The following is a 22,096-nucleotide window of genomic DNA, read 5'->3' as shown; positions in this document are numbered from 1 at the left end:
AAATACTGAAACCAAAGTTGGACAACTCCAGTTTGACATCAATAATAGGCATGGATAGAAAATCTTGGAGGCAGTCTCAGTTACATAGAATTAAATTATATAGACAACGGTAGGGAGGAGAGGTAAAGGATTGTGCCCCTTGGGAGTGTGTGGTCTCACAATAAAATTTTAGACTTTTCCTTCAGCATACTTTCTAAAATTAATTGCATATGGTGTGAGATTCCTTCAATGCTAGAGATTCAGTTTGCCCAGTATACAGATAAGACTTCTATGGAATATGTATGGACCTTTCTGTGCCATGAATAAGTCAGCAGCACTTTCTCCCTCTTCCATCATCAATAGTTAACCCAATGCTTTTTGCCTGTGCAGAAAAGACACACAATGCTTTAGGAAGCAAAATAAATGTCTGAGAGAAGGACAAAGACATGTCCATCATTTTAATTGTGAAAATTGAAAAAGACAGTGATCAGAGAAATTCAACACTTTTTAAAATTGTCAAATGGGAAAGAAGGTTTTTATATTCCAAAGGATTTAGTGAAGGGCTTCATATAAAATCTTCAGCTATCAGGAATGAAGTCATCTCTTTTGACCACTTCCTTACAGAGTAAATTGTATGTATATCAGCCATGCAAGCATATGGAACTGACAAATTTATAAGTCTCTTTAAAAAGCACCCGCAGTATAAGAAAGTATGCACAATTGTTACCTCTCTATCCAGAGAGTAGCATGTTGCATTACCTTGCTATTTAAAATAGTTTCTTCCCTTTCCCATGATCTCATTCTGATCACTTCCAGTTCATCTAGTTCAGGGGTGTCAAACTGCTGGCCCGTGGGCCGGATGTGTCATGGCGAAACCACGCCCACCCCATTGCTGGCAATGGAAAAATGTCATGTGACATTGTGAGTTTGACATCCCTGATCTAGGTGAGCACTCTGTTGCTCATGTGTTGCAGCTGTGATTTCATTTCACCTTTTAACTGCAATATGAAACTAAATTTTTTTATCCAAACCTTTAGCTATGCTAGTTTTCTGAGCTTGAATCTACTTTCAAGAAGGCGAGCAATATATTCTATCCATGTCAATGTTTTAGTCTTTCTTTGAAAAGCAGTGTGAAACTAACTTATATCTCAGTAGAATATGTAATCTACAGACCCCTTAGTCATCATCAAGATTATGATGACTGTAGTTCTCAGGATTACCCTGTGATATTGGCAAATAGGAAATTCAAGTAGGATGTGAAGCTAAGACAAAGGCCCTTATATTTATCTGGCTAAGATAGCAGATCAAATAAAGATCTGAATACTGAACTGAAGAAGCTTCTTGAAAATCTGAACTGAAGAAGCTTCTTGGATGAGAAGCAAAATGTTTTCAAGGGGGAAGAAAGAGAAAGAAAGTCCAGTTGCCTTTTGAAAAAGCACTTTTCGGACAGCCATGACCTGGATGACTTGGAATCTCCGTAGATATCTGAATACTTGAAAATGAAATGGAACTTCTCAACTTCAAGTGATGGCCTGGCCAACTTCAAGTAGGATCAAATTATATTCAGTATAAGTAGCAAGCTGCCCCAGGATCAGCAAAGAGATCCACTTTTTTATTCAATCACTTGAAGGAAATTAGACAGAAATTAAGAAAATCTCTGCCCTAATGTATTAGGCGATAAATTGGTTCTGAATGGGAAACACTGTTTTTGAAATTATTGCAATATTATCTTGTTCATGTCAATAAATCTTGCTTAGAAAAAACTACTTTCTGTCCGACGCTTCTGCCAAAGAGATTGATCCTTGGGTGGCTGCAGGAGACCTGAGGGAAAAGGGAATGGAGAAGAGGTTTCTTCCTACTCAGTTCCTGACATTTTACAGTAGCTCAGCTATGAAGAATACAAAGACATGAAAATCTACAGTAGTCACTTGGGAACACTGAATCACCTCAGGAGAAAGAGCTGGAGTAAGGGGCACACGAAAAGTTTTGAACTATGTAAAATCATATTATAGAAGATGAATAGCAGCTTAACTAGAGCAAAGAAACATTTGTGAATGTGGGTTGCAGAAAAGTGATCTAAGATGTATATTAAATACAGCTTCTTTGGTTAAAACATTGAGAAATATCTCAGGTGATGCTGAAGAATATGTTCCCTAGGGGTTTTAAAGAAGGCAGTGGATGAGCTGTCAGGAATATGTAAGGATAGGCAATCAAACTCTTGAGTTACTCAATACCTATCCATGGTCTTACAGTTTCATAGGATTATTTTCCTTACAATCAGTGCCTATCCTTTTCTTACCTGTGTTCCCATTCGTGTACAAACATGAAGCAACATTTGTTTTGCCACATGGCAAAATATTTGATCCTGAATGTTGCACTGAAAATATACACAATGGCATTCACCTTGGTATCTTGCAGCAGTTTTCATTTATGTAGGAAAATCATGAGTTTGGAAGCAGTTCTTGATTAGACATTTGTCTTTGCCATAAGCAGGGCAGGAGTAAAGAATCGATCTCTGTTGATAGGATCACTGCATGTAGTAATCTAAGAGTAATGCTGATGCAGTGCTATCATTCTGCACATGAAAGTGACCTTTGTGGAGATGATACAGACAGCTCTGTGTCTCACAGTTGCTAGGAAACTTCATAGAAGCAGGGCAGTGTGGATGCAACATGATGAAGAGCAGCAATCCAGTTATATTGAGAATCATTCTGCTGGTTCTTCCTGTTTTAGAATAGCAGGAAATGGAAGAATTTGTATGTAGATGAGCGTGCATGTGGATCTGTGTCAGTGCATTTCCGTGCCTATGTCACTAGAGCTTATAAATCTGTCACCAACATGAAAACTACATCCTAACTTGGGATAATGTGGGTTGGGATGCTGTCCCTGTTACAATAGTTATAAGAGGTAAAACATGGTATTAAATATTTGTGTCTGTGTCCCTAGTTTGGCTCTCTTTCATGAGCATCCTTGTGTTGTCTGCTTCTGATCTCCACCAAACTCTGGCCTGTATAGACCTTTAGGGTCCTAGTAGTTTCCCTACGTGCTTTTGTCAACATAATGTCCACAATGGAATCACTCATCTTTGCTCAATAGGCTTGTGAATCTGCTATGATTTGAATGGATCCGGTTAACTAGGAAGTGGGCAGGGCTTACCCATGAATGGATCTTGTGTTTGGTGTGGAGGATATGGCCCTGAGCTCCAGCCTACATGATTGAGCAGGTGAAGCCACAGCACTCCTTCAAGAAGATGAGGCCTGTCTTTGTTACATAGGGTGGGGAGGTTTGCTGTCCTCTTGATGTCATATTCTTTTCTTTTACAGGAGCTATGAAAAAACAATTGGTTATTGCCATAAGAACAGCACTTGTCATACAGCTCTGAGAATGAAATACAAGCTGACCTGGGGAAAAGGGGTCTCTCTCTCTGTTGTCTGAGCAATTCATTAGGAAAGACTGAGTACTGGTGCTGGGTCAGAACTAACTGATGAGTATCCTGAGTATTCACAGAGGGGGAAATATCCTTAATCAAGTAGTTGCAAAAATCACAGAAAATCTTTATGTCCATTAAAATGCTGCACTGGTCAGTCCCTCAGCTTCAATATTGTTCCTGCTTTGGGTATGACATTTTTTGAATGACTCAGAGAGGTTGACTCATTATTCAGTTGGCCAATAGTGAAATATGGTTGCAAAAAATGCAAATGCAATCGACAGCATTAAACTTGTTTTAATCATGAACAGAGAGCCTTGGTGGAGCAGTGGGCTAATGCCTCCTTAAGTAACACCAGCTGCTTGTAATTAGTGCAGGTTCGCATCCCACCAGGCTCAAGGTTGACTCAGCCTTCCATCCTTCCGAGGTAGGTAAAATGAGGACCCAGATTGTTGGGGGCAATTAAGCTGACTTTGTAATAGTGCCGCTTGGGGTGTGTGTGTGTGAAAGCCCTAATAAGCAGGCATATACATAGAATGAAGGCTACTGCTAAGCTTGTAAGCCGCCCTGAGTCTTCGGAGAACGGCGGGATATAAATGGAATTAAAATAAATTTAAAAAAAACAGTACTTATTCTATTCTGTTTCTGTTCAAATTCCATCCTGAGTACTGTGTCCAGTTTTAGGCATCACACTTTAAGAAGGATTTAGAGAAGTAGGTTCAAAGAAAGCCTGTATGGATGATTAGAGGACTAGTAACATAAACCTATGAGAAAAAGATTAAAGGAGCTTGTCCTGTCTAACCTTGGAAAAAATGACTATGGGGATAGTATTCTTCCAATATCTGGATGAGTAAAAGAAGGTCCAGACCTGTTATCTCTCATTTTAGAATTCAGGGACTGTCATTATAAAAGGCTGATTCTGGATGAATGATAGAAGAAAATTATGAACTCTGAATAAGCAGAGAGTAGAAGCAATTATCCAGAAAGATATGATGAGCTTCCTGTCATTGGGGGCAGTTGGACAATCATCTGTCTGGGACACTTTAATCTGGATTCTTGCACAGAGACTAGAGTTGAACTCAGTGACCTAAAAACCATTCCTACCAACCCTATAGTTCTGCAGGAATAAATATGCAGGATAAAGTTCAGCCAATAATGCAAACTCACTAATTTTGCTTAATACTATGCAGATTTCTTTCTTTCTCTCTTTGTATAAGCATGGATACATTATCTTGTCCATAAAAAGCAGGAGAGACAATTCCACATTCATGAGTACCTACTTGTTTTCAGAAGGCAGGTTTTGGAAAGCTTGTTCTTTAAAAAATCAGCCATTTCCTTATCTTCTTCTCGCTCTCTGTGAAAAGAAGAAACTGCATCAAAGAAGAAGCAGTCACTACTTAGCTCTGAAAAGGCAATCACAAAGCAGGTGGAGTCTGAGTGATGGCTCTCCAAATCTCTGTGAAAGAGAAAGCTGCTTTTCTTTCATTCTTGAATTCTCACGTTTAGAGTAGTAAATACACTAGTTCCCATTAATTGGCAAGGAAGGTGCTTCAGTGGGATGTGATCATCTGGTCATTGGCTACCTTTACTTGTTTCTTTTCTTTTCATAAAATATTTCAAAATTCACAGAACCTCAGATAACCAATTAGGAACTTTGGGGTAACATGATGGATTTCTTGGGAAGACAACTTAAGATTTTGCTAAGTTTGTATTCCTGCCTTGATTACTTTTCTGTACAGGTAGTTCTCAACGTATGACCACCATGAGCCCAAAATTTCCTTGGCTAAGCAAGACAGTTGTTAAATGAGTTTTGCCCCCCTTTACAACATTTCTTGCCACAGTTACTAAGCTAGTAAGCTTAAGCTTCCCCACTGACTTTGTTTGTCAGAAGGTCACAAGCTTGTTACCTTCTGGGAGGAGGCTTCGTGGTATCCGTAGCAGAACATCCAGATTCAATCATAGTTTCATTCCATACAGCATTAACCTTGTGAACTCTCATGCTTCCTCCTTCCGTTATATATTCAAGATGGACAGTATTTAATATTTTATTATGTTATGTATATGTAGAGGTGTAGGTCTATACATATGGTGTTTATAGTATGTTTTAGATGTGTGTCATGTATGTGCTTCACTTTGAGAGTGGGCAACTAAATTTCATTTTTGATCTGTGCTGTTGTGCCCACAGTAAAAAAAATGACAATAAAGATTATCTTATCTTATCTTCCAAACTTTGATCATATGACATGGGGATGCTACAATAGTCATAAGCATGAAAAATGATCATAAATCATTTTTCAGTGCCATTGTAACTTCAAACAATGACTAAAAGAATAGGTGTAAGTCAAGGACTATCTGTAATCTACTCCTGTTGCTACATTTCCTTTGTCAAAGTCCCAACAGTGTTTTCAACAGGATGGTACGATTAATGCAAAACTGAATGTAATACAATAGAGAAAAGAAGTTAAAAAAATTCTGGCTTTGTGTCCAAATTGTTCAGAAAGCAAACTGGTTTAGCAGAATGCCTACATGGTACAGTAGATAAAACACTCGCCTTTTGGCAGCAACCTTGTCCAACTCAGCCCCCCCCCCCAGAAGTGTTAGGATAATTAGGATTCCAAAATCACAATTCAGCCTTCTGAATCTACATCTTTTCTGCATCCTGACATCTACTAGCTTTGCTGGACTGCAAATCCCAGAAATGCTAATTATTGACAATGCTGGTTTGGAATTCTGGGAGTTGTAGTAACACTGGGCCTCAGCTCTGCAGGGTTATTATAGGAATAAAAAGGAATAGCTATTATGTGTTTTCTTGGAATGTTTGCAGTATGCGGGAACATAATGTAATCAAAACTTTGCAGGAAGTTGGCATGTTTACCTGAGTCTTTCAAATTCTGCATCATCCACAAGGAAATCCCGAGTCTCCACAAGTTTATGAATTTGTTGCACTAACTCGTCCTCCTTCTGTTTGTCTTCTTTTGATTTTTTATTTTCTGCAATATGGGGAAAATACGTGTATAGATATGTTTATTATTGAAAACATTTGCAGATAAGATGAAGAAGATAATACTCAGAATGGAGGAATTCCCAGAAAGATTATGGTTTAGATTAGATTAGATTATCAATTATCGATTATCAGCATCTCAGTTGTAGAATATTCTCCCAAGAAAGTTTTACTTAGTTCTTGCCTTCAGAGACAGGAAAATATCTGCTTACTGGATTTTTGAAATCCATATTAATCTTCCTGTCTCTTTATGACATTTTCTTGCCTGTTAACTTTGAATTTAATATGTACTTGTTATATTGGAAATCCTAGAAGGAAAAACAGCTCAGGATGCATGGGAAACTCTGAAAAATGAAATACTAAGGGCCCAAACAAAAACAAAGCCACAGAGAAAGAGAAAATATGGATGACACCAACATGGTTGTGCAAAGAGTTCTCTGACAAACTGAGGTTCAAGAGGGACAAGTATAAAAAATGGAAACATGGATATTTAACTAAAACATAATATCAGAAAATAGCCTGAATCTACAGGGATGGAGTCCGACAGGCTCAGAATGAATTAAGACTTGCAACAAATGCCAACATTAACAAAAATAAGTTTCTTTCAGTATATAAGGAACGAGAGAGAAAAAGTCAAGGAACTGATCAGTCCACTAATGAGAGAAGATGGCAAAAAGGTGGTGGGCACCAGGGAAAAAAACAGAGCTGGTTAGATTCTTCTTTGCATCTGTCTTTATGCCAAAGGAAAGAATAATCCAACCCAACAAAGCAGCATATCGGAAACAGAACAGAAACGTAGATTAAAATAGGTAAGAAATTGGTTAAAAAACACTTATCCACTTCAGATAAATTCAGATCACCAGGACCAGATGGTTTATATTCCAGAGAACTGAAAGAGCTGGCAGATGTGATCTTTTCCAAGTATAGCAGAATCTATTCATGGACATGACTCTCAACAGAATGGTATGCAATATGGGCTCATAAACCGCAGACAATTCAATTAGGGTTGCCATGTTGTTGAACTTTTCAACAATTGCTGCTGAATTTGAGTTTTGGGAATCTACAGAATTCTGTAAGAAAACAGTGTCTTATAAATCCGCCAGCAGTCTTTGGAACAATGGCCTTACCTGGCACTGTAATCAACTTCTGTAACTCCTTTTTCAACCTGCTGATTTCCTTACAAAGCTGGATGTCATCCATCCTGCACAAACAGAAAGGAAAAAAAACCCATAGCCCTAAGCATAAGACAAAGCTTCTTTGGTGTAGTGGTTAAAGCATCAGGTTAGGGAGACCATGATTTCTATCTTGGATACAAAGTCAGCTGGATGACCTTGTGCCAGCCATGTTGTCAGCCCTAGGAAAGAAGCAATTGCAAACCACTTCTGAAAAACCTTGCCAAGAAAACTGCAGGAACAAGAATTGGATGTAATTGAGTAGATGAACAGATAAAACCAAAACAGCACTTATTAGAACTTATGGAAGAAAACCAAATAAAAAGCAGTGGTCTTATTATTGTTGTATATGATCATGACAGCAAGATTTTTATATGTGCAGAAATTGAAAAATAAAGAAGTTCCAAATGTTGAAGAGTGGATGTTTAAAATTATAGATTTGACAGAATGGCAAAACTTACATTTCGAGAGAGAGAGATAACTACATATACTTTTATTAAAAACTGGAGTTTCTTATGGATTATGTTACAATTGTAGAAAAATATAAGTGGATGATAAAGAGTTTTATAGATTAATTAAGGGGAGATAATGAGAAAAAGGGACGCGGTGGCTCAGTGGGTTAGGACGCTGAGCTTGTCGACCAGAAGGTTGGCAGTTTGGCGGGTCTAATCCCGAGTGCTGCGTAACAGAGTGAGTGCCTGTTACTCGTCCCAGCTTCTGCCAACCTAGCAGTTCGAAAGCACGTAAAAATGCAAGTAGAAAAATAGGGACCACTCTGGTGGGAAGGTAACAGCATTCCGTGAGGCTTTGGCGTCTAGTCATGCCGGCCACATGACCACGGAGACGTCCTCGGACAAGCGCTGGCTCTTCGGCTTTGAAACGGAGATGAGCACTGGCCCCTAGAGTTGGAAACGACTAGCACGCATGTGCGGGGGAACCTTTACCTTAATGAAAAATATAAATAGTGACTACAATCATATAAAAGAATAAGAAATGGTTACTGGCTCAGTGAGAAAAGAAGGACAGAAGTGGATGATACCGTGTTTTTGTTTGTTTGTTTGTTTAAGTTAGATGTTCAGTTTTGTACTTGTGGGTTTATGTTTTTGTGTATGTTTCTGTATTGTGTTTTTATGTTTATTTCATGCATAGAATTTTAATAAGGTTTATATAGAAAGGGAAAATAATATTTAACAAGCTAATGTGAACACAGAAACCATACATGATTATGGAAGGCAACATCTACCGATAGGTACTACCATACTCTTTCAATAGTAACTGCCTTATTTAATAATAATAATAATAATAATAATAATAATAATAATAATAATAATAAGAAGAAGAAGAAGAAGAAGAAGAAGAAGAAGAAGAAGAAGAAGAAGAAGAAGAAGAAGAAGAAGAAGAAGAAGAAGAAGAAGAAGAAGAAGAAGAAGAAGTAGTAGTTGGAAGAGACCTTGGAGGTCATCTAGTCCAACCCCCTGCTCAGGCAGGAAACCTTATACCATTTATTTTATTGCATTTATTTTATTTATTTTATTTATTTATTTTATTTATTTTAAAGCTCCCCTCATCCATGATCTGATCGAGGAGGAATGTGCGGATCTAGCGTGCATCACGGAAACTTGGTTGGGTTCGGAGGGAGGGGTGCCTCTCACCGAGTTATGCCCGCCAGGTTTCCGGGTGCTGCACCAGCCACGGGCTCAGGGCAGGGGTGGTGGGGTGGCAGTGGTTATTCGGGAGACTTTGTGTCCCCGGGAGGCCACCATTGTCCAGATGGCCGGGAGTGAATCCCTCCTCTTGAGATGTGGTCCTCGGGTTCAGTTGGGCTTGTTGCTTACATACCTGGCACCCAGCTGTGTGGCAACAGCCCTGCCTGAGCTGCTCGACACCCTCTCAGGGTTGGCGGTGGAGTTCCCCAGGCTTATAGTCCTGGGTGACTTCAACCTGCCGTCACTGGGAGGGTCGTCGGAGTTAGCTCGGGAGTTCATGGCCTCCATGACAGCCATGGGCCTGACCCAGGTTATTGAGGGCCCAACTCATGAGGGGGATCATACTCTCGACCTGGTGATCCTGTCTGGACAGTGATTGGATGATCTGGGAGGGGGTTCCCCATCCATCACCCCTCTGTCATGGTCAGATCACCACCTCCTGAGGCTGGTTTTCCGTCATGCCACCCCCCGCCGCTGGGCGGCGGAACCGACCAGGTGGTTCCGCCCCAGGCGCCTAATGGACCCGGATCGGTTCCAGAGGGCGCTTGGGCCTATACCTATCACCCTTACCCACAGCCCAGTCGATGCTCTGGTGGAGGCCTGGGAAACGGCTGCCACCAGGGCACTTGACTGCGTTGTACCCATGCGACCTCTGACCCAGCGCAGATCCCGTTGGGCCCCATGGTTCTCTGTGGAGCTCCGGGAGATGAAGCGTCGGAGACGAGGTCTAGAGAGCGGTTGGAGGTCCAGCCGATCCGAATCCGACCGATTGCAGTTAAGAACCTTTATAAGGTCTTATCTTGCGGCGATAAGGACGGCGAAGTCTAACTACTTTGCCGCCCTTATCGCATCCGCAGATAATCGCCCGGCTGCCCTGTTTAGGGTGACTCGCTCCCTCCTTAACCAGGAGGTGAGAGAGGATCCCTTGCAGGGACGAGCCGAGGAGTTTAGTCATCATCTGGCGGACAAAATCGCTCGGATCCGGACCGGCCTGGACTCTGACTGGGCAGAGTCTGATGTGGAAGAATCAGGCGGTCTTGAGCACGTTATCTGGACTGAGTTCGACCCTGTTTCCCCTGATGATGTGGACAGGATCATGGGGAGACTGAGCACCACCACCTGTTTGTTGGATCCGTGCCCCTCCTGGCTAGCTTATGCGGCTCGGGAGGGAACACGAGGCTGGTTCCATGCAGTAATAACTGCTTCTTTGAAGGAGGGTGTCTTCCCTGCCGCCTTGAAGGAGGCGGTGGTGAGACCCCTTCTCAAGAAGCCTGCTTTGGACCCGGCTGCTTTAAACAACTATCGTCCAGTCTCCAACCTTCGCTTTCTGGCGAAGGTTGTTGAGAGTGTGGTGGCGCATCAGCTCCCTCTGTTCCTGGAGGAAACTGATTATCTGGACCCGTACCAATCGGGCTTCAGGCCCAGACACAGCACGGAGACGGCATTGGTCGCGCTGGTGAATGATCTCTGGAGGGCAAGGGACAGGGGTTGCTCCTCTGTCCTGGTCCTATTAGATCTCTCAGCGGCTTTCGATACCATCGACCATGGTATCCTGCTGCGGCGTCTCAGGGGGTTGGGAGTGGGAGGCACCGTTCTACGGTGGTTCTCCTCCTACCTTCAGGGCCGCTCGCAGTCGGTGTTGACAGGAGGGCAGAGATCCACCCCGAGGCCTCTCATTTGTGGAGTTCCTCAGGGGTCGGTTCTCTCGCCTCTCCTGTTCAACATCTATATGAAGCCGCTGGGCGAGATCATTCGTGGTTTCGGGGTGGGGTATCACCAGTACGCTGATGATACCCAACTTTTCTTTCCACCCCGAACCAACCCAGTGATGCCCTCTCCGTGATGTCCCGGTGCCTGGAGGCGGTTCAGGTCTGGATGGGGAGAAACAGGTTTCGTCTCAATCCCGCCAAGACTGAGTGGCTGTGCATATCGGCATCTCGGGTTAACCAAGTTATTCCACCTCTAACGATGGGGGGTGAGGTGTTACCCCCCGTTGATAGGGCTCGCAACTTGGGCATCCTCCTGGATTCACGGCTCAATTTTGAAGATCACATAGGAGCCGTGACCAGGGGGGCTTTTGCACAGGTTCGCCTGGTGCGCCAGTTGCATCCCTATCTGGACCGAGACGCCCTACGCACAGTTACTCATGCGCTTGTGACCTCCCGTTTGGACTACTGTAACCCTCTCTACATGGGGCTGCCCTTGAAGACCACTCGGAGGCTTCAACTGGTGCAGAATGTGGCCGCACGAGTTGTAATGGGGGTTTCCCGATACTCCCATGTAACACCTCTACTCCGCAAGCTGCATTGGCTTCCGGTTGCCCTCCAGGTGAAATTCAAGGTGCTGGTTATTACCTATAAAGCCCTACATGGCATGGGTCCGGGGTATTTGAGGGAACACCTGCTGCCGGCTTCAAACGCCCTTCGCCCAGTGCGCTCCCACAGGGAGGGTCTGCTCAGGGTTCCGCCGGTAAGAGATTGCCAGCGGGTGACACCCAGGGATAGGGCCTTCTCAGTGGGAGCACCTGCCCTCTGGAACCAGCTGCCGGTGGAGCTGAGGACTGCCCCCGACCTCCGATCATTCCGCTGGGGCCTGAAGACCTGGCTCTTTGAGCTCTTGGGCCCAGGCTGAGGAGAAAATTATTTTAATTGGGGTTTTTAATAGCACAGGGTTGATTTAATATTTTTTAACTTGGCTTTTAACTTTTGTATGTTTGATTTTTAACTCCCTGTAAACCGCCCTGAGTCCTCAGGGAATAGGGCGGTATATAAATGCAATAAAATAAATAAATAAATAAATTTCAGGCAAATGGCTGTCCAGTCTCTTCTTAAAAACCTCCAGTGTTGGAGCATTCACCACCTCTGGAGGCAGGTTGTTCCACTGGTTAATTGTTCTAACTGTCAGGAAGTTTCTCCTTAGTTCTAGGTTGCTTCTCTCCTTGACTAGTTTCCATCCGTTGCTTCTTGTCCTGCTTTCAGGTGCTTTGGAGAATAGCTTGACTCCCTCTTCTTTGTGGTAGCCCCTGAGATATTGGAACACTACTATCATGTCACCCCTCACTCTTCTCTTCGTTAAACTACACATACCCAATTCCAGCAACTGTTCCCTATATGTTTTAGCCTCCAGCCCCTAATCATCTTTGTTGCTCTTCTCTGTACCCTTTCTAGAGTCTCGACATCTTTTTTACATTGTGGTGACCAAAACTGGATGCAGTATTCCAGGTGTGGCCTTACCAAAGCATTGTAAAGTGGTATTAGTACTTCACTTGATCTTGATTCTATCCCTGTTAATGCAACCTAGCACTGTGTTGGCTTTTTTGGCAGCTGCAGCACACTTCTGGCTCATATTTAAGTGATTGTCCACTAGTACTCCGAGATCCCTCTCACAGTTACTACTATTGAGCAAGGTACCACCTTTACTATACCTGTGCATTTGATTTTTCCTGCCTAAATGTAGAACCTTACTTTTTTCACCATTGAATTTCATTTTGTTAGATAGTGCCCAGTGTTCGAGTCTGTCCAGATCCTTCTGTATCTTAAGCCTATCTTAAGTATAGTAATATACTTAATATAGGAATAGTATTGGCTATTCCTGCCAGCTTGGTGTCATCTGCAAATTTGATGAGTTCCCCATCTATCCCCTCATCCAAGTCGTTAATGAAGATATTGAAGAGCACTGGGCCCAGAACAGAGCCCTGGGGCACCCCACTACACACTTCCTTCCATGTAGATGCGGTTCCATTGAGGACCACACGCTGAGTACGGCCTGTCAGCCAGCTACGAATCCATCTGGTGGTGATGCTGTCTAACCCACATTTTTCTATCTTATCAAGTAGTAGGTTGTGATCTACTTTGTCAAATGCCTTACTGAAGTCCAAGTAAATTATATCTACCGCATTCCTCTGGTCCACTAGTTTTGTCACTTCTTCCAAAGGAAAATGACACTGAATATAAGAGAATCAATCTAAAAAGAAAAGTAGATGGGAGATGATTGAGAGATGATAGCTAGATGGCTAGATAGTTTGACAGACAGACAGACAGACAGATAGATTGATTGACAGACAAAAGATATCTTGTCCTGTGCCCCATTCCCCTATCTCCAACTATAGTTGAAAATTCCAACTGAAAGAAGTCTGCCCCCCACTCCCTGCAATATGCATAAATATTACATGTACATTGTATGTATTTATACATACTTGCCAGAAATCACACTCAAAGAAACAGCAGTGCCTGAAACTAAATACTGTAAATATTAATAAATTAGTTTGTGATGTGTTGGTTTTTAATTGCTGTTGTTATATCTGGCTGTTTTTAATTTGATTATTAAATCACTCTGAGTTATATATAGCAAATGGGCAGGCATATAAATAAATAACAAGACATATTAAGATATGACTGTATTTGGACAGCAAAAAAAAAAGGAAAACGGGTAGAAGCCATTCACACTTGCTTCTTCACAATTACTTCTTTAGGTAAGTGTAGGAAAACTACATTCCACTCATCAAAACCTATGCAACTTTCTCTCCTTTGAAATAATGTTCAACATTTATTCAGTAAAAATGAATGAAAATTCATAGAAAAAAAATACAGGATAACGTATGTGTTAAGCAAAAAAGAAAAAGATGCACATAAAAGATGCCAGGCTAAGCAAAGGCTGCCCACAGTCTGAGGGAGCTATCCATGGTACTGACCAAGGAGAAAGACCAAAATTTTAGAATTGTTATCCCATTAAGTAAGTCTATAGATCCACACTGTAAATTTTTAAATCTTTTTGTAACACTGCATTACATGTAGGAATAAACTCTGATGAGCCCAAGGTTATGAAGGTCTGAGTAGATATGTCTGACATTGTACAGTACATTCATTTTTAAACAGCTGAACTTGGTGGAGCAGTGGGCTAATGCCTCCTTAAGTAACACCAGCTGCCTGCAATCAGTGCAGGTTCGCATCCCACCAGGCTCAAGGTTGACTCAGCCTTCCATCCTTCCAAGGTAGGTAAAATGAGGACCCAGATTGTTGGGGGCAATTAAGCTGACTTTGTAATAATGCCGCTTGGGGGGTGTATGAAAGCCCTAATAAGCAGGCATATACATAGAATGAAGGCTACTGCTAAGCTTGTAAGCCGCCCTGAGTCTTCGGAGAAGGGCGGGATATAAATGGAATAAAAATAATAAATAAATAATAATAAAATAACTGTATAATTTAAAAGAGAAACGTACATTGGCTAGAACCACCTTTTAAAATGCTTGCCTCTTGGTCTACCTGTCTATCAAATTTAGATATCACCCATCTTACTCTCAGAGTAACTCTGGGCAGTTTACAGATAAAGACTAAAAACCGCATAAAATATAGTATATACCAAGGTCAGTAAAATGGGAGCCAAGTAAAAAGATAGAAAAATAAATTGAAAGACAGTAGGAGGCAGTGAAAGCCTTCAGGTCACTAACCACTTTCAGATTTATATGCTCCTCTTTGAGCCCCACATGAGTTGGTAGAGCCAAGCCTTCATTTTTCTGAAAGGCCAGGAGAGTGGGGGGCATTTAACCTCTGGGGGAAGGAGGTTTCATAGGGCAGGGCCAATGGCAGAAAGGGTCTCTTTCTAGACCCTGCTAATTGGGATTCTTTAACTGATGGGGTCTGCAACCTTCCCTGCTAAGTCCAGAACTTGGAATAGTCTTCTTTGTCCTCAGAAGTCCCAGCTTAATTACTTCCAAGATGGAGTGAGTCAAAGCCAGAAGGAAATGATGCTCTAGTCTAGCAAAATATTTGGAGCTACAGAAATGTGTATCCTTAACCACTCCTAGTCTCAATTTTAGAAAATTAGCTGTTACTGATAAGTCAACAAAGAAAAAGGTTGTGGCACGACACAAATGGGAAGTCCTTCTCACAGTACCTTAAGGCTGTAGGCAGTTCAGGTTAATCCCAAAATACTGGTCTGCTTTGAACTCTTAGATTTATCCAGAGTGACAGGTTTAAAGGAAAATGTTCAGTTGACAGAAGGGATATTTTCACAGATATGACATGTTAGTGAAATCTCTCTCTCTCTCTCTCTCTCTCTCTCTCTCTCTCTCTCTCTCTCTCTCTCTCTCTCTCTCTCTCTCTCTCTCTCTGTGTGTGTGTGTGTGTGTGTGTGTGTATGTGTGTGTGTGTGTTGCAAATATGTGGAAGAACTAAGGGATAGAAAAACAGTAACCTAATCCATGCTTTTCTGAGGTATGCAACTTGGTCAGCTGACTGAGCTAATATTGAGTCCCATATACTGTACAAATCCTTTGCAAACATTGCTACTCCTTTCCAAATCAGATTGCCATCACAGAAACCTCTGAAATTTCTGGGGCAGGCTGAATAATGTAGACTTTGAGGAATTGAAGCTGGCCTGATTCTTTTGAGAGATTCTTCTCATGCAATGAAGCCTACAATTATTTTGAGGAATGTGTTGCAGATGAGGGGATTGAAGAGTGTAAAGACACGTTCAAAATTGCATGGAGGGACAAAAGGTGTTGAATTGACAAGGTGAAAAAGAAGGGGGGGGGAGAAGGAGGAAAATTGTGGCAAGAGAATTCAACATTACCTGCTTCTTGCTACCTTACAAACTTGGAAAATACCTGAAGCCTTACATATCACACACACACACAAACACAAACACAGAGACCCAGTTTTCCCAATTTCCAACTCACATGTATCGGAGCTCTGACTCTCTCCGCACAAGAACTTCCCTGATTCTTTCAATTTTGAAAAGTTCTCCTTCAATGTCATCAAGGGTAGCTGTAGAGTCAGCCATAGAAACTATTTCTTCCCCTGAAGAAATAACAGACAAGAAACTCAGTTAGTGAGAAGGATGGAGGAGAAGAGAGGAAGATCTAACATCAGCCAATCACTTGAGTGAACAGGCGGGAGATTAGTGTTAGGCAGCACCTTCAGCAATTATATTCACATGGAACCCAATCAGTCTTTTTTTTTGTGACCTACTCAGGGTGCTTCAGCCATATGAATATTTACAATAATAATAATAAAAAAACAATTCTTCCTTAGCACAATAATCCTCAACATCATTAGAACTGTCAATCCTAATTTTACCCCTTTCCCCATGATATTGATTTTCTTTCATCTCCAAACCACAGTTTCCACCCCTTTATCCTCCATAGTTTCATAACTTATCCCCGTCCTTTCCATCACAAAGAACTTTAAAAAAAAACATTGCCCATTCCTGCTGAAAAGGAGGCTACAGGGATTCCTAGTACTATTTAGAACAGGGGTGTCAAACTCAATTTCATTGAGGGCCACATCAGCATTGCGGTTGCCCTCAGGAGGCTGGGTGGGTATGGACAGGGTGGGTGTGGCCTACTGGGTGGGCGTGGCTAGAGTGCGTATGGCCTACTGGGTGGGCATGGCCAACTCTACATCGTTCGCATCAAGGGTGCCTATGGGGGCCTGGGCAGGAGTGGGACAGATCTGAGGGTCTCTGGCAGGAGGAGGGTCTCTGGGCCAGGGCCAAGGCAGTGGGGGCCATTCCCTCACTGTTTCCAGGATGGCTTCGCGGGCCACATGAAACCACTTCGCAGGCCGGATCCGGGCCCCGGGCCTTGTGTTTGACATGTCTGATTTAGAAGGTGGTGAGAGGCTTTCCCATGGAAACTATTGGAGCCTGAACACAACTTTTATTATCTGCTCTGTTCTGGGCAGTGATTTGGATGAGGGATAGATGGGGAACTCATCAAATCTGCAGATGACACCAAGCTGGTAGGAACAGCCAACACTCCAGAAGATAGGCTTAAGATACAGGAGGATCTGGACAGACTTGAAAATTGAGTGCTATCAAACAAAATGAAATTCAATGGTGAAAAAAGTAAGATTCTACATTTAGGCAAGAAAAACCAAATGCAGAGGTACAGTATAGGTGGTACCTTGTTCAATAGTAGTAACTGTGAGAGGGATCTAGGAGTCCTAGTGGACAATCACTTAAATATGAGCCAGCAGTGTGCTGCAGCTGCCAAAAAAGTCAACATGGTGCTAGGTTGCATTAACAGAGGGATAGAATCAAGATCACATGAAGCATTAATACCACTTTATAATGCCTTGGTAAGGCCACACCTGGAATACTGCATCCAGTTGTGGTCACCATGATGTAAAAAAGATGTCGAGACTCTAGAAAGAGTACAGAGAAGAGCAATAAAGATGATTAGGAGACTGAAGGCTAAAACATATAAGGAACAGTTGTTGGAACTGGGTATGTCTAGTTTAATGAAGAAAAGGATGAGGGGTGACATGATAGTGGTGTTCCAATATTTCAGGGGTTGCCACAAAGAAAAGGGAGTCAAGCTATTCTCCAAAGCACCTGAAGTCAGGACAAGAAGCAACGGATGGAAATTAATCAAAGAGAGAAGCAACCTAGAACTAAGGAGAAATTTCCTGACAGAACAATTAATCAGTGGAACAACTTGCCTCCAGAAGTTGTGAATGCTCCAACACTGGAAGTTTTTAAGAATAGGCTGGACAACCATTTGTCTGAAACGGTATAGGGTTTTCCGCCTGAGCAGGGCGTTGGACTAGAAGATCTCCAAGGTCCCTTCCAACATCATCATCATCATCGTTATTATTATTATTATTATTATTATTATTATTATTATTATTATTATTATTATTATTATTTCTATCATACTAGAATGGTGTAGTAATTCCACTTGTTCCTTATCCTCATGACTGGCCTTGTTTCATTTCTAGGCTTTGGTTTATCCTGTTTAATCCTGCTGTTTGTTGCATTGCTGAACTCCCATCAGTTGCAGAATAAAGAGAGAGTCAGGAGATCATTGCTATGCCAGAAGCTTTTTCTGCAAAGATCATTAGTGAGAAAAGGATGGTTGCTCCTAGGCTGAAATACCTGGTCTATGCTGATCTCTCCCTTCCTCAATGTTTTGAACTTCAGCTCTTGGATTCTGAATTAAAGTATTCAACCTCCGAAAATGATTTCAATTGGACCTAAAGCAAAAGGCTCAAATGGCAAATAAGGGCTAAAGATATGGAACAGCACTGAAACACTGGGAGAATTGCTAACATCTCCTCCAATCTAGCACCTGAAGGGATGTCAACTATAGAAAAGGTCCAAATTGTGTCCACAGGACACTTTCTCTCTGATTTCACCCATAGAGTGATTCCTTCCTTCCTTCCTTCCTTCCTTCCTTCCTTCCTTCCTTCCTTCCTTCCTTCCTTCCTTCCTTCCTTCCTTCCTTCCTTCCTTCCTTCCTTCCCTCTTTCAACACATCTTCAAGAATTTAACAAGCACAGTGTATGTGTTTGCCTTCACTCTTAGTATTATTTCCCTGGAGAATCACTGAAATGAAAGAGTTTATTGGAAAATGAAATGCCTAAATATTTCCTTTTTCCTAAGGGTGAGTGGAAAAAAGCATTTTTACTGGGTCAGAGAAACAAAGAAGAAGCCACCCTCTTTAAATAAAATCCAACAGGGAACAACAACTATGACACACCTGTCAGTGAAGAGAATGCCTTGATAGTAGGGATGTTCTCTCACTGACGTTTCTATCAATGGTTTTTAAAAGCTAAGGTGCCCTTTGTGTTTCTTCATGAATGGCTATAGCTCAGCAGGAAAGTATATGCTTAGCATACCCAAGAACTCAGATTCAATTCTTGGCATCTCCAGAAAGGACAAAGAAGCACTCCTGTCTGTCAATCACTGCCAGCAATACTGTGCAAGATGGACCAATGGTCTGAATCATAAACTTCTTATGTTTCTTTGTTCTCCCCACCCCACCCACCTTGACAGAATTGCTATTTATTGTTGTTAATTTCTTCTTCTGGAAATGATTCTGATGAAAGTTGGTGGCATATGCATTTAATAAAAAAAAATTATCCAGTAGGCTCTTGTGGCAAACTGAAACAATGAGCATGAGTTACAAGTGACCCACCCCCACCCCCAAATCAGCTTGCCTTGATTTGAGTCCTGCAAACATTGGATCCGCTTTGCCAAATATGGCTTGTGTGGAGAGAAAAGCAAGTTTGCAACTTCATTATCTTTATGCAAACCCTAAGGCCAGTAATGCCATCTTTCTCTACTACACTAAAGCTTATTTGACATGTACAGTACTAGCAGAGGTCAGTAATAAGATCGGCATTTCATTATTAGAACCAACCCAGCAAAAAGGGCAGGGTTTGAGCTCAATGTCATTGTGTTTGAGAAGAGTTCCTCTTGGCAAAAGAGAGCAAAAGCTACAAATATCTGTCTTATATGACCTTGGGGAAGAGCAATTGCTTCTAGGTGCCTAGCATTATAATTATAATTAACAGGGGAATGCTCTGATTTGGGTGCCTCTGTCAAATATTTGATAGAGGCACCCAAATTTCTACACAAATTTCTATTATGCTGGCTGGGGAATTCTGGGAATTCAAGTCCACATGTCTTCAAGTGGCCAAGTTTGGAGACCCCTGGCTTAGGAGATACTCAAACTTCTACATAAACCAAGACATGTCCAAGCATACTAACACTTGATCTGGACTGACTTAAGACTTTTAGTTGTCTTAAGTGAAGCAGCATGAAGATGGAGAAATGACAAGTTGTTGTAACGTTCCAAAATTCCCTCAGTCATTGCAGTAGATACTTAAGTGCACTCTCAATTTGTGTGGAAGAACAGGAGATAATTCCTTAATTGGTATGCTGCTTTCAGAGTGAGGAGTTAAAATGGAGCTGGATTACTATGGGATGACTCAAACTTAGTGCCTTATTTTAGAATAGAATAAAGGTAAAGGTTCCCCCGCACATGCGTGCTAGTCGTTTCCGACTCTAGGGGCCGGTGCTCATCTCCGTTTCATAGCCGAAGAGCCAGCGTTTGTCCGAGGACGTCTCCGTGGTCATGTGGCCGGCATGACTAGACGCCAAAGGCGCACGGAACGCTGTTACCTTCCCACCATAGTGGTCCCTATTTTTCTACTTGCATTTTTACGTGCTTTCGAACTGCTAGGTGGGCAGAAGCTGGGACGAGTAACAGGCGCTCACTCTGTTACGCGGCACTCGGGATTCGACCCGCCAAACTGCCGACCTTCTGATCGACAAGCTCAGCGTCCTAACCCACTGAGCCACCGCGTCCCACTAGAATAGAATAGAGCTAATCTAAGGTTTTCTAATCCAGCCCCCTGCTCAAGCAAGAGACCCCACATTTCAGACAAATGGCTTTCCAGTCTCTTCTTAAAAGCCTCCAGTGACGAAGCACCCACGACTTCTAAAGGCTAAAGCTGTTCCACTGGTTAATTGTCCGCACTGTTAGGATGAGTTGGTTGACCAAAACTCAGTGCCCTATCTACAGCAAGTGATCAGAGCCACCTTTTAAAATGGCAGGGTCTTCTTTGACATGTGGCTAGTACCGTAGGTGAAACTAGCAGATTTCTGAAATGCATATCCAAATGCCATTTTCCTATCTTCAAACTGTTTTTGTGTTTTATTGCATACATTTAATAAAGTGGAGGATGGATGGATGGATGCTTCTCATTTGGTTTAATAACATTTGCTATATAATTTAAATCCACAATTCTTTACAAGAGAAAAGGAGATGAATAGATGCAGAGGGACAAGCAATGGATCTGTCATTAAGAAATTGGAAGTTTGTCAGACCTAGCTTATCGCTTTCCCATTCACAAAATAAATCCTTACTTGGAGCTCAAAGTCACATTTGGAAGCAATAAATGAATTCTGTTAAAAAAAATAAAGGCTATCCTCAGGCATCTTAGCTGAGGATAAGGATGCTACTTTGCTGGTAATCTGTGAATCATGTGTTTTTAACTTCCAGGGACAATCTATGCCCTTTTAATTATCCCAAGAGGTTGTTCCTTTGAGTGTTTAGTAAACAAACTCCATCCTGCAATGATCTGTGTCAGATGCCCTTGGGAGGGGAATGAAGAGGAACCAAATCTTTTGGTTCTCAGTCAGATATTCTTGATCATACTTGTCATCCTTTCTGCCTATCACTACTGAAATGCAAAGTTACTCTGTCGTGATTGCCAGGGAAATAGACAAGTGACCAAGAAGTCCCTCCTGTAATCCATAACATCACCAGGAGTTCTGGGGTAGGGGAGGGTGTAAGAAGTAGAAAGAGGAATGAGCCATCAATCTTCTCTTGACTACTATAAAACTTTCAAGGAATAGTTAACACACGAATACCCATGTGTTAATATCTATGCATACAAACACACACACACACAGACACACACACACAATATCATACAAACATATATTTCTTCTGCAGAGGTGCAGGGATTTGAGGTCTGTTGCTAGAGGTAAAGGTCATAGAACTGAGTTGGTATTACAGCAGTGCCCCAGATGTGCAAAGTAAACTTACCTTTGCCTGAATCTGCTGCAGCCCACTTGGTTGATTCCAGGGATCCATACTGGGTGGATGCCTTGCTCTCCTTTTCCATCTTCACTCCTTGCTGTGGTTTTTAAAATGTCCCTCTTCCCCCCTTTTTTAAAAATGGTCAGAATTCCCTAAGGAGGAGGACTTCTAAGGAGCAGAGGTTGCCAGGAAGCTAAGCTCGGCTTTTGATCAAGGAATCATTTAGTAAGGAATCAAAAGAGCATGGATCTCAGCCAAGCCAGGTCCCGGTTTGGCAGCTGCCACCCACTATCAGTTCATACCGCGATGCTCTTCTACATCTGTCGAGGGATAAAGCAGAATCTGAGGCTGCAGGAGACTAGATGAAGGTCTGTTATGACACTAAGAGGTGCCCTCTGGTGGTTAAAAAGGTTTATTTTTATCATTTGAAAGACTCAGAAAAATCAAAACACCCCTATTTATTCCACTGACTTTGTC

At 42.1% G+C, this 22,096-nt stretch overlaps 1 protein-coding gene across 1 annotated transcript; it reads right to left on the bottom strand.

The window, feature by feature from the left end:
• Window positions 1-3,186: 3,186 nt before the first annotated feature.
• LOC308664142 (bMERB domain-containing protein 1-like) lies at window positions 3,187-21,704 on the bottom strand (the record flags this gene model as incomplete). The annotated part of the gene is made up of 6 exons (XM_081321151.1): window positions 3,187-3,305; window positions 4,687-4,760; window positions 6,282-6,396; window positions 7,535-7,608; window positions 15,962-16,082; window positions 21,626-21,704. The coding sequence occupies 6 exons, from the start codon at window positions 21,702-21,704 to the stop codon at window positions 3,187-3,189; spliced, it is 582 nt and encodes a 193-aa protein (XP_081177277.1).
• Between the last annotated feature and the right edge of the window lie 392 nt (window positions 21,705-22,096).

Source organism: Vipera berus (genome assembly GCF_964194415.1).
Source record: "Vipera berus genome assembly, chromosome: 2".
NCBI lineage: Eukaryota > Metazoa > Chordata > Lepidosauria > Squamata > Viperidae > Vipera > Vipera berus.
Note: the sequence above shows the minus strand (reverse complement) of the source record. Positions and strands in the feature narration are given on the sequence as shown.